The following is a 12,505-nucleotide window of genomic DNA, read 5'->3' as shown; positions in this document are numbered from 1 at the left end:
TGCTGAATGAATGAATGAATGAATGAATGGCGTTATCCAGCAAGGGGGACTCCCAGAGAGGACAAGGGGGCCCCTCGCGGTGGCCTGTCAAGAAAGCTGTGCGCTCCTGATGGGGAGAGGGAGGTGGCGTGTCTGTCACCCATGGCCTGACTTCCAGGGAGCCGGCCCGCTGGTCTTCATTCATCCATTCGGCCCGGCTGGGTTGACGTCAGTTGCCGCCCAGGGCCCCTCCTCGGAGCCGTGGCCACTACTGCCGGCTCAGCCGCTGTCCTGCCGCCAGAGTCCACTCCCTGCTGGTGGCGTCGCGGCCGCAGGCCCCGCTGGGCTGTCCGGGAAGATGGACGCCTGCAGGAGAAAGGCCCTGACCCTGCTGAGCAGCGTCTTTGCCGTGTGCGGCCTGGGCCTGCTGGGCGTCGCGGTCAGCACGGACCACTGGCTGTACCTGGAGGAGGGCGTCGTCCTGCCCCAGAACCAGAGCACCGAGACCAAGATGTCCCTGCACTCAGGCCTGTGGAGGGTCTGCTTCCTCGCAGGTAAGGGCGCCCAGGGCCGGGGACAGCCCTGCCCCCAGAGAGGAGCAGCCGCCACCTCACCCCCCCCGGGGAAGCGATGTGCCTGCTGGAAGGAGGCTGGTCACCGTGGACGACGCTCACGAGCTCTGGGCCCGCTCCCTCCAGTGGCCAGGACCCACTCCAGACTCAAGGCCTGAGTCTCCCTGTCCACTTGGGCAAGTTCTCTCACCCCCGGGACCTGGGTCTTCCCACCTGGAAGATGCCCGTGGCCCCGCCGTCGCCACACCACCCACCCCCGGCTGAGAGAGGCGGCCTCAGCTCCCTGAGTCCTCCGTCTCAGTGCCTCCCCCTTGACTCTGCAAGGCAGGCCCTGTTATCACGTCCACCTCACAAGTGAGGGCAGGAAGATGCAGGGAGGTGAAGCGCCGGCACAGTCACGTTCTGGTGAGGGCCCTCTTCCCGCCTCCTCCCTGTGTCCTCATAGGGCGGCAGGGGGAGAGGGAGCTCTGCGGGGTGTCTTTTAGAAGGGCACTAATCCCGTTCATGAGGGCTCCACCCTTGTGACCTGAGCACGAGGATGGGAAATTCTTAGCACTTTCTCTGTTCCTATGTCCGTGAAATGGCAGGGAGAAAACGCAGGTGCAGGTCTTTGCAACTCTGCAAGATGGTGCAGGCTTTGATCCTGCCCATCAGGGCCTCCTGCCCACTTGCTAGGGCTTCTCTGGAACCCTTGGAGTTGCTACTCCAAGGGCTCTGTCCTTTATCCCTTCATCATGACCCGGAACCAGGCTGCACGAGAAGAGCCTCTCTGTGCCCTGCGAGGCTGGTCGGAAACACCACAGTGGGGTCACGGAGCCTTTCTTGAAGGGCTCTGTAACCCATGTGTGCACGGGGCACAGGGAACACTTGGTCCTTCCAGCCTCATGGTAGGGCTTTGGTGGTTGGCGCCCACCCGTATTTAGCAGGGAGGACCCTGGAGGCCTGGCCTCCCGGTGACGTGTTGAGTCTACTTTGGGAATGGCATCCAACACTGACCTCGCCTCCCAGTGCCTAGACTGTGTGGCATCCATCTGTGTGGCAGCTCTGCTTAAATCTGAAGCAGAGTTTGAAGTCACCAGGGTCTGGTTGCCAAAGTGGTCGACAAGGCTTTGGGGGTTCTGCTCCACGACACCCACACTGGGGCACCTAAGCCAGCCACACGCCATCCTTGGTGGAGTCTGTCCCAAAGCCACAAGACGGCCACCAGACATCTGACTCTACCTTGAGTCTGCGGTGATTGCTTTTCATGCAGCTCTCGGTGCTTCTCTGGGAAAGATGTGATGTCAGGACGGGTGTCCACCTCCGCTGTGGACCACCATCTGGGGACGGGGCCCCCTAGGGTTTGGATCCAGCCCAGGTGTAAATACACAGAGGGTCAAACATCCCAGAAGCACCTGGGAATACCACTTGAATGTGTTAACTTCAAATCCGTGTTCAGAAGGACCCAGAGTGTAAGTGGCTCTTGTCTCCCTAGGTGAGGAGCGGGGACGCTGCTTCACCATAGAGTATGTGATGCCTGTGAGCCCCCAGCTCACCTCCGAGTCCACGGTCAACGTGCTAAGTAGGTGCCTCCGACTTTCCAACCTGGGCCACGGGCTGGACAGGGCAGAGCAGGGCAGAGGGAAGAGGCAGGGTGACTGCTTGTTTCTCAAGAGCCGATGCCCTGACACTCAGATGCTTGTGCTGGCCGAGCTCACAGAGCTCGCTCTGCCAGTTATTTATCCGGGGTGGTGACAGGTTGCTGGAGTCTCCCAGTGCTGTGACCCTGGCAAGTGAGAGGGCACCCATACCCAGTGACTTCCTCTGTTTGGGATGCTCTAACAAAATAGCACAGACAAGGCAACTTAGAAGCCACAGAAATTTATTTCTCTCAGCTCTGGAGATTAGAAGTCCAAGATCAAGGCGCCAGCATGGTCACGTTCTGGGGAGGGCCCTCCTCCTGCCTTCTCACTGTGTCCTCACACGGTAGCAGGGGCGAGGGAGCTCTGGGGCGGGGGTCTCTTTCATAAGGGCACTAATCCCTTTCATGAGGGCCCCACCCTCGTGACCTAAGCACCTCCCAAAGGCCCCACCTCCTATACCATCACCTTGGGCGTTAGGTTTAGCAAGTGAATTTTGTTGGGGGGTGGGGGGTGGACACAGACGTTCACACCATAGTACCCAGGGAACTGAACCAAGCTCTCCGGCCCCCAGCGAGACTGACGTCATGGCCTTGGCCTCACCAGAGTTGGTTCAGACCCATGTGAACCTGCAGTACAGTTCTGAGTTAGCATAGGCCCTGCAGGCTAAGGGCCAAGGGACAAAAGCCCCACCGAGGAGGGGATGGAGCCTGGGCCGCTCGTGCAGGGCGGGGGCTTGGGGACCAGCTGGTGGACTCTGCCAGGAACACTTGACTCGAGAGGGCGAGCACTGAGTGAGGCTGCTGGAGGCTGACGGCATCCTTCCATCCCCTCGGTCAGAAATGATTCGCTCGGCCACGCCGTTCCCCCTGGTCAGCCTCTTCTTCATGTTCATTGGCTTCATCCTGAGCAACATTGGACACATCCGTCCCCACAGGACAATCCTGGCCTTTGTCTCCGGCATCTTCTTTATCCTCTCCGGTAAGTGGTGCCGTTTTCGCTCGTGCACTCTGCACTTCTGACATTTGATTCCTAAACCACTCTGCTCTGGGAAGCCCTGGTCCCAGCTGCGGGTCAGCCCCTGCACAGGACCCGCCGCATCAGTGGCTCAAGCACAACTGAGTCCGAGCTGGAGGAGGGTTCCAAGGACCCGGGCCCATCCATCACCTCTGGAGGAGCAGTGACCTGACAGCTCCCCCTGGGCAGAGCTGGGATGAGAACCCAGGGTCCTCCTCATGCCATACCATCACTGCCGCTTTCCTCTCGTTCCCACTGCTAATGAGTATCCCTGGTTTTCTTGAGGGCTATGTCTTTGTGTTTTTACATGAAAGAAATACAATCTGCCTTTGGAATGATGGCCTCTTCATCTCCCATCCCTCAGCTATCCTCCAGAGACCCCCTACCCCCTACCCTGGGCTACCCAGGCCCCTTCAGTGTGGATCTGTCCTCCTGGACCGACCCCAGACTGTACTCGATCATTCACTCTTTCTTTCGTTTATTCATGTGCTGACTCATCCATTCATGTATCTCCCAGGCCTTATCACTGGGATCTGGGATCTCTACCTACAGAAAGGGCAGTGTATTAGGGGACATAAACAAGTGGGCAGGAAATGTGGACCCTGCCTGACAAGGGCTCTGACAGCGTCAGCAAGGACTGTTATGGGGGCCAAGGGCAGCGGCGGAAACTCAGACCGGGAGCTGGTCAGGGACGGCCACCAGGAGCAGGCGAGATGGAGGGTGGGTAGGAATTAGGTAAAGAGTGTGAGGTTGGGGTGGGCGGAAGGGAGCCTGGAGGGAAGAGAGAGGATGAAGGCCAGGGGAGACTAAGCTCAATCGTGACTCGTGGTGGCGGGAACGTCAGGAGGATGTGGCGAGAGGTGGGGGGTGGCAGCTGAGGTCGCCTTGTTGGGGACTTTGTGAGAAGCCTCGGGAGGATTTTAAGCCGAGGAAGGACATTACCAGATTTGGATTTTAGAATAATCCTTCTGGAGAGTGAGGGGAGGAAGGAAGCAAGACACGGGGCAGGGAGAGCAGGCGAGAGGCTACTTCAGTTGTGCAGGAGGGAGGGGATGGGGAGGGGCTGACAGCGGGGAAGAGAGAAGGGAGAGGCTCATGGACACCTGGGAGGTAAGCTCAGTCGGACGAGGGCTGGGCTTCAAGGGAGGAGCCAAGGGCTAGCACGGAGTCAGGCCCTGGGTGGGCGGTGCACTGCATCCCTCATCCAGGGATCACAGGAGAAGCAGCAGATTTGGAGTCAAGATCATGAACGTAGAGTGGGAAATGCAAAGTTTGAGGTGCCGATGTGACAGCTGGAAGCAGTGCCCAGAAGGCTGCTAGGGGTCAGGGTTTGGGGCTCCTGGGAGTAGAGACACCAAAGGTGGAGACGGAGCTGTTGGCCTAGGGACTAGGGGAGGGAATCAGACGTGGAGGAGATTACTGCAGGGGGTGTGGAGAGTGAGCTGGGAAGAAAAGGTGGTAAATGAAGGTCGGCTGTTTCTCCCCTTCAGGATGTCCTCTGCGTTTTCATGAGCACCTTTTCTTAATGCATCGAGCCAAACGCATGGCTCTTAGGGCATGGATTGTAGATGCCCTGGAGCCCTGGATTTGTTGATAAGAGAGGGGATACAGATGGAAGATGGGTAGGTGGATGGCTTGAATAATGGACGGATGGATGGATGGACAGATGGACAGATGGAAAGAAAAGAGAAACAGCTGCCAGCACCAGGCATTCTGGTTGCCACCCAACTTCCAAGCCACTTTAGGTTCCTTTTCCCAACATTGTCTTGTCAATATAGCTTGGGAGCCAGGTGGCAGTCAGAACACTAGATGCCCAAGAGCTTTTCTTTCTTTCTCCTTCCTTCCATCCATCCTTCCATCCATCCATCCTTCCATCCATCCTTTCTCCCATTCGTCTGTCCATCTTTTTTTCAATCCACCCACCTATCTGCCATCCATTCTTCCATCTATTAATCCCTTCATCCATCCATCTTTCCATCCATCCATCCATCCATCCATCCATCCATCCATCCATCCATCCTTCCATCCATCCATCCCTCCTTCCATCGTTCCATCCATCCATCCCTCCTTCCATCCATCCATCCATCCATCCATCCTTCCATCCATCCATCCATCCATCAATTCTTCCATCCATCCATCCATCCATCCATCCATCCATCCATCCATCCATCCATCCATCCATCCATCTAACAAATGTTCATTGAGCACCTGCAGTGTCCTCAGCCCACCCTCTGCACCATGATGTTTGCACCTAGTCCAAGAGATACAGACCCAGGTTAAGCTCGCTCTTTATCTATAAACTTCACAACAGTCAAGGCCACACAGCAGCTTCAAAGCACCTGAGGTTTCTCAGCGGCGGGCAGCAGGACCAGAGATCTCAGACTGAGCTTGGCTGCATGAAGTGTTTTAATGACAGCAGTAGACAGGGTTCCCTTGGGCCAGCTTCATTCCAGTGTGAGTTAAGTGCCAAGGAAGGCCTGAATCATGCTTGTTTTCCCGTAGCATTCGTCCTTCAAGGTGCCCCAGCTTAATCATGTGAATGGAATTAAACCTGAGCAGCTCAGAACAGAGTAATTAATTGTGTCCTGTTTCAGTTACAGTCACTGACTGACCGATGATCAGTCGGTCGTTTGCACAATGGCGGGAGGAGTTCGGGCAGCGCTGGCCTCCTGGTGTAACGCTTGCCAGAGCCTGGACGATCTCTCTTTGCCTCTGCTGCCTAACGACCTCAGTAACTGGCCGCGCCCAGGGGCAGGTGGGCTGCACAGATCCACAGTTACATGACCATCTGTCCAGGCTCTGGAGGCCCTGGCTATCTCTGCCAGCGGAGCCTGTATTATCCCTCAGTTCAGCGGAAGCCACTTGCTAAGTCAGTGGTTCACACCCTGAGTTCACATGAGCCTTGCCTGGGGAGCACTTAGGACAACACGGTGCCAGGTGCCAGTCCAGGCCACGTGACTCAGAAGGTCCGGGGATGGGGCTCATGGGACGCACATCTAACAGGTGGTTCTGGTGGTGGGGGGGCGGTGAGAACCCTCGGGCTCACCGTGGCTCGGGAGGTAGCTGGACAGGAGCTTTCTTACCTGCAGCCGTCGGCTTTCTAGAACGTAATGGTCTAAACAGGGCCTTCAGGAGGAGGGCTCCTGCCCTCCTTGAACTCCAGAGTGGGGTCATGGTCACCCAAGGCCGAGGCCTTCTCCCTGAACCCCGAGGGGAGGCGGTGCCCCAGCGGCGGCTCCCCGGCTTCCTTGCCGAGCGCCCTTGCCCCCCTGCAGGCCTCTCGCTGGTGGTGGGCCTGGTGCTGTACATCTCCAGCGTCAACGATGAGATGCTCAACAGGACCAAGGATGCGGAGACCTACTTCACCTACAAGTACGGATGGTCGTTTGCCTTCGCTGCCATCTCCTTCCTCTTAACGGAGGTAAACGCCTCCCCGCGGGCGGGGCGGGGCGGGGCGCTGCCCCGGGAGGGTTGGGGGGAGGCCACGCTCCCCCTGGACCCGCCGCTCTCCCGCCCTTCCATCCCCGGCCCCGCCCCGCGCCCGCCTTGTCCCCGCCTCGCGCTCGAGCTCCCGCGGCCGCGTCCAAGGCCAGGCCCCAGCACGAGCTCCCCCTGCCCGCAGAGTGCGGGGGTGATGGCCCTGCACCTGTTCATGAAGCGGTGCACCGCCGAGGACGTGTACCGGCCTCACCCCGGCTTCTACCGCCCGCGTCTGAGCAACTGCTCCGATCACTCGGGCCAGTTCCTGCACCCGGACGCCTGGGCGCGAGGCCGCAGCCCCTCCGACATCTCCAGCGACGTCTCCCTGCAGATGAGCGGCACCCACCCCGCCCCGCTCAGGCGCCCCGACTACCGCCAGCTGTCTTCCTCCCCCTGCTGAGTCCCCGCCCGGACCGCCTGCCCAGACAGCCTTCCCTGCCCCCGCTGCCCCTGGTCTGCGGCCCCGGCTGTCCCCGTGCTTAGCTGTTTCCACCTGACCCGTGCCCCCTCCCTGCTCGCCCAGAGGAGCTCCTGCAGCCCAGGGTGGGTGTCAGGAGTCTGGAGCCAGCGAGCGGGATGACTGGTTGAGAGCTGGGGGGTCACCCCACCTCTTGAGTGCCAATCACTGGGCGCTCTCCTTCCCTGGGAGAGGTGGGCCTTCCAGCTCTGTCTCCCCCGCCCCCGCACCCTACGCTACGTCATGGACCCAGGCCAAGGCCAGCTCTGCGATGCCAGGTTCCTTCCAGAGACCCAGGTGGACTTGTGTGCTTGCCAACTGGCCTGGCCCTCGCGTCGTGATCTGGGCTATGGGGCCAAGAGGTGGCTCTGATACGGAGCTCTGGCTGGTTCAGAGTCGTCCCGCGCTGTCCTTGTGAAGTCCTCCACCGTTTGTTGTCACCACCCCCCCATGCCCTGTCCACCTCGCCCCTGCCCCACGGCCTGTGGGTCTTCTTCCTCTTCTCCCGCCAGAACTCAGCTGCCCCAGCTTTGGTCCCCGAGGGGCTGAGAGGGGTCTGAGGCCACTCTGATGAAGTCACAAAGAGGTGTTAATGGCTGATGATGTCTTCATATGCATGGCCCGTAATAACATATTTAACAAGGGCCTTTAATGCCTTAACCCAAAGCAGTGGCTCTGACAATGAGAACTGCAGAAGGTGGCTGGTCCGGGTTCATACTGCCAAGCACTGTTTCAGGCCCGGGGGATAGCGTCCCCGCTCACATGGGCAATATCCCTGGTCCAGGTCCCTAAAATCTACTCATGTAGACGGACGTCTATACCACCAAAGTAGAAAGAAGGCAGCTTTCAAAGGGGCTGCCTGGGATTTGGAGCTGGATTTGCTGACGCCTGAGTCTAAACAAGCCAGACTCAGAATGATCGTGCTGCTCTCCTGAGGACGCCTGCCAACATCGGGGGTTGGCAATTTAGTCATAATACAGGGCAGCATCTGCTTCCTGGGTATGGGGCGTATGTAGGCAGATAGATGCCTCCAGAAGATGAGGTGGCGTGATGCCCGTTTTCCGGGTAGGAAACCTGAAGCCCCTTCCGTGAAGTTCACAGAGGGAAACGGGAAAGGCCCAGTGCTGGACGGGACCCCCTCGGGTCTCCACGCGTCTTCTCGCATGCCCACTTTGAGATTTGAGGTTTTGAGTAGCAGAACAACGCCAGGCTCCCTGCTGTGTATTTTTGCCGCACCAGCTGTTCACTCTTTCTCTTGCTCTTTTTTTAAGATAGCATTCAGTTCTGGGTGCAAAAAGCCACCGTGGGCAACACGTGGGCTCCGGAAGGAAATACAGAAAACCACACTTGTGGCCGGGGTGGCCTTCAGAAGGGGAACGCGTTCGTTTGCTGGGGCTGCCACGGGCTGCGTGGCTTAAACAACAGACAATTATGTTCTCACAGTTCTGGAGGCCAGAAGTCCAAGATCCAGGTGTCAGCAGATTTGGATTCTCTCGAGGCTGTTTTCCTTGGCTTGCAGATGACCATCTTCTCCATGTGTCCTCACAGGGTCTTTTTCCTGCACGCCTGCATGCCCCCTGGTGTCAGACTGGATAAGAGCCCATCCTAACAGCCTCATTTTAACTTAAATCACCTCGTTAAAGGCCCTGTCTCCAAATACAGCCATATTCTAAGTCGTGGAGGGGAGGGCTTGAATATACGGATATGGGGCTTTGGGGAGGGGGAGGGGGACAGTTCCGCCCATAAGAGGCAGATTGCCTCGTAGCTGGATTGTCCCCTTGTTCCACGGATAATAGAGGAGAAACGAGGGAAGGCGACTGTGGTCCCTGTCCTGCCACTGTCCCCGCGTGGGTCCTGGGGAAACCCTCTTCTGCTCCTAAACTATTTCCAAGCCCTCCTCCCACCCCCACCCCCAACTCTAATGATCCAGCCTCGTGCAGAAAGCTCCAGACAGCCTTCCTGTGTGGCTGTTCACCCCTCGCCTGTACACTGATGGCAGCCGGAAAGCCCGCCTTCCACTCCACAGGCACCTGCCGTGACTTGTATCCTTGGTAACCGCTTACAGCTTCACAAGGAAACCGGTGCTCCCCGCAGCAAAGGACTCGTTTAGCGTACTTGGAGACCGTTAGGTAGCATTTCCAAACTGGACAGTTGTTTAGATGTGCTTTACTCCAATCGTTGTCAATGTAATTAGGTCCTCGGATGCACTTTTCTCTCCCTGAAGTACTCTCCCTCTGTCCATGTGCCAGGCTTGTTTTCGTGCACATGGAAAAAATAGAATCCACTCCTGAACACAAGCTGATGGTTGACTGTGAGTGACATCATTAGGATGGGCCTTTATCGGCCTAGATGCTTGGCTGCTAAGTCAGGCAGCTCTTACCCTGGGAATGTGCAATTTACACCTATCTTCGGGACAGGTTCTGGGTCCGTGTCTCCCCTCCTGGGTGACGGGTGAATGTATGAATTACTGTGCAACCGTGATAGTTTCTTTTCTGTCTATAAATTCATCTCAGAACTGGGACCTTTGCAGCCTCTCCACAATCAAAAGATTTTTCTCAAACATTAAAGTGTATAAACTCAACTCATAAACCATAAATTAGGGTCCACTTCCCCAATACACTTTCTGACCTTTTGTTTCCTCAGGCACTTAAAAAAAAAAAAAAACATGAGTTTTTATTTTTTCATCCTCAAAATATGGGCTAGAGAGACTAATACACCAAAGTCTGATGCATTATGGAATAAAACTACTCGGGGTTACCAGCCAAGGGTGGGGGACAATTCTGACTTTTGTTCCCTCTCACCTGGAACTCGCCAGCCTCCTTCTTCCTCCAGGGGTTGGTCAGTGCTGTCGCCTCACCCCCGGAGATGACCTTCAAGGAAATGGTCATCCTCAGGGCTGCACGGAGTTGAGGGGAGCAGCTGGGGGCAAGTCCACACCAGCTTATCAGTGATGTACCCAAGGAGCACATGTCAGGGAGCCCCCTCCTTAATGTTTGGGTAACTCCTTCCTCCCTAAATAAAAGTGGTGTATTGGGGTTCTCCAGAGAAATAGAACCAGGAAGATACATACATAGATTTATTTTAAAGAATTGGCTCCCATGATGGTGGAGACTCGGCAAGTCCAAAATCTGATGGGGGAGGCCAGCAGGCTGGAGACGCAGGGAAGAGTTGCAGTTTGAGTGGGAAGGCTGTCTACTGGCAGATTTCCCTCTTGCTTGTGGGAGGTCAGTCTTTGTTCTATTTAGGCCTTCAACTGATTGGATGAGGCCCACCACATTATGGAGGGCAATCTGTTTTACTCAGAGTGCACTGATTTAAATGTTCATCACGTCTAAAAAACACCTTCACAGAAACAGCCGGAATAATATCTGGGCAGCATGGCCCAGCCAAAGTGACACATGTAATTAACCCACACAAGTGGATAAAGGGCAGGGGAAATAGCCTTCCGCCTTAAGAATTGCAGGGTGGGTGGCAGGTGCGTGCATGAGGGAGTCAGCACGGCCACGCACAGCCAGGCACGGCCACGCCGGGGGCACTGCTCCTTCACAGGCTGCCCCTCTAGCTGAGGCCATTTGCCTGATGCGTGCGTGGAACCCGTTTGCAGTTCCCCCAGCCTTGGCTTTTATCCCACATGCATCGAATGCACCCTCACATGCTAATATGATGCTTGGGAAGTTAATTAGCCTTTGGGACAAACTCTCCATGTCGAGAGCAGATGCAGAAGTGGGTGAATGAGTGGATTCTGCTGAATGTACTTGCGCTCAGGTGCAGGCAGGCCAGGGCCCAGGGAACGTGAGCTCAGCCATGGTGGGGGGGGCCCAGTGGCCACCACCTGCAGCCCCCGCACTCCCTGCTGGGTAGAGGGTGGTGAGCTGTAGCTGGCCAGAGCCCCTCCCCTCCTGGCAGAACTAAGGTCCCTGGATTCCCACACACCCCTGCACTGGGATCCTAGACCTCTGCTCTGTGACCTTGGACAGGTCACACCCTCCCAGGGTCCACCTAGGCTTTCTCTTGTCTGTGTAAAGCCTGAGCTCCCCGTCTGTTCTGGAGTGAAGATTTTCTGCCTGGGTGACCCTGCCCTGGGGTATTTGCACACGAGGAGCCCTCTGCCCTGCTCCTTCCAGGGCAGCAATAGACCCAGTGGTCAGGGGCCTGAGTTACCCTCAGGGCGCCGTTCCACCCTCTGTGTGTTGCCAGCAGCCGGGGGACGCCAGTGTTTTCATTCATAGGATGAAGGCAGGCATTGGATAAAATCGTCCCCGTGCTCTGCCCCCATGCTTCGTCTCCAGCTCTAAAGACTGCAGGTGTTAGAGGCAGAACCCAGCCAAGCCCAAACGAGGGACCCCCACCCCACCTCCTGCCAGGAACAAGCAGGCAACACCCGGAAGACTGTGGAATTTGCATAAAAGGTCAGATCCTTGGGGAGCCCAAGGAAGAGCGAGATGGGTATGGAGTGCACGTGACAGCCCCAGAGCAGCGGGCGGGACGGAGGCCGTGGGGGCAGCGGCCACCCGATCCCTTCCTCTGAGCCACGGGGAAGGGGGAGGGGCTTCTCCACCCGGCGGCTGCTGCCCCGACAGCGTGATGGCGCGTGCCGCCCTCGTTCAGCCAACTGCAGAGGCTCAGGGGCGGGTTCAAGGTCAAGCGGCACCACTTTCATGCTACAGGAGGGGCAGAAAGACGCTTCCCAGCGAGAAGGTACCCAGGTCGTGGCTGTGTCTGTCAGGAGCTGAAAACGTCCAGGTGGGAGCTGGGTGAAGGGAGGGAATCGGTGGTTCCCTGTAAAAGTTCAGCCTAGAAAGGGTATGTGCTGGTGCGGGCTGAGCGCTGGCCTGGAGTCACCACCTCTGTGACCCAAGCTTCGCTGGCTCATCATGCTGCCTGAGACCTGCCCTCATCCTGGCTTTCTCCCCACCCCTCTCCTCTCTCCTCACCTGCAGGAGGGGTGGTTTGGGGCAGGATATCTGAAACCCCATTGCCCATTGAACCTGACCTTGAGCTCTGCCCTTTTCAAAGCTGGTGGCGACTGGCCTCTGGCTTAGGCACTGCAGCAGATAGGACATCTCAACAGCGAGTAGCAGTTGACTCAAACTGTGTTAGACAATAAAAGCATTGATTTCCTTCACGTGAGGAAGGCAGGAGTCGGTGTGGATTTAAGGGCTGGCTGACTCAGTGGCTCAGGGATGCCGTCAAAGACCCAAGTTCTTCCCATCCCTTGGTTGTGCTATCCTTGGGGTGGCTGTATCCTCAGGGTGGCAGCAAGATGGCAGCAGCAACTCCAAGGTCACATCAAGATGCCACAGCATCAGGAGGAAGAGACAGGCTGTGTCGTCTTCTACGTCCTTCTAGAAGCAAAGGCAACTTTCCCAGAAGCAACCCAA

General features: G+C 57.1%; 1 protein-coding gene across 1 annotated transcript; it reads left to right on the top strand.

Moving 5' to 3' along the window:
• The first annotated feature begins 337 nt into the window (after positions 1-337).
• Positions 338-7,070, top strand: CACNG5 (calcium voltage-gated channel auxiliary subunit gamma 5). The gene is made up of 5 exons (XM_068531167.1): positions 338-533; positions 2,026-2,112; positions 3,011-3,151; positions 6,463-6,608; positions 6,810-7,070. Exons 1-5 carry the CDS (start codon positions 338-340, stop codon positions 7,065-7,067), a joined length of 828 nt encoding a protein of 275 aa, XP_068387268.1. The 3' UTR covers positions 7,068-7,070.
• Positions 7,071-12,505: the final 5,435 nt, after the last annotated feature.

The sequence above is a fragment of the Eschrichtius robustus genome, chromosome 20 (genome assembly GCF_028021215.1).
Source record: "Eschrichtius robustus isolate mEscRob2 chromosome 20, mEscRob2.pri, whole genome shotgun sequence".
NCBI lineage: Eukaryota > Metazoa > Chordata > Mammalia > Artiodactyla > Eschrichtiidae > Eschrichtius > Eschrichtius robustus.
The sequence above is the reverse complement of the archived record's forward strand: the minus strand, read 5'-3'. Positions and strand labels throughout refer to the sequence as shown.

Bases quoted from the DNA above. Each gene is read 5' to 3' on its own strand.
- CACNG5 (XM_068531167.1), top strand. From the start codon at position 338: ATGGACGCCTGCAGGAGAAAGGCCCTGACCCTGCTGAGCAGCGTCTTT. The intron at 3,152-6,462 runs GTAAGTGGTGCC...GCCCCCCTGCAG, and splicing joins CATCTTCTTTATCCTCTCCG to GCCTCTCGCTGGTGGTGGGC. The intron at 6,609-6,809 runs GTAAACGCCTCC...CCCTGCCCGCAG, and splicing joins TCTCCTTCCTCTTAACGGAG to AGTGCGGGGGTGATGGCCCT.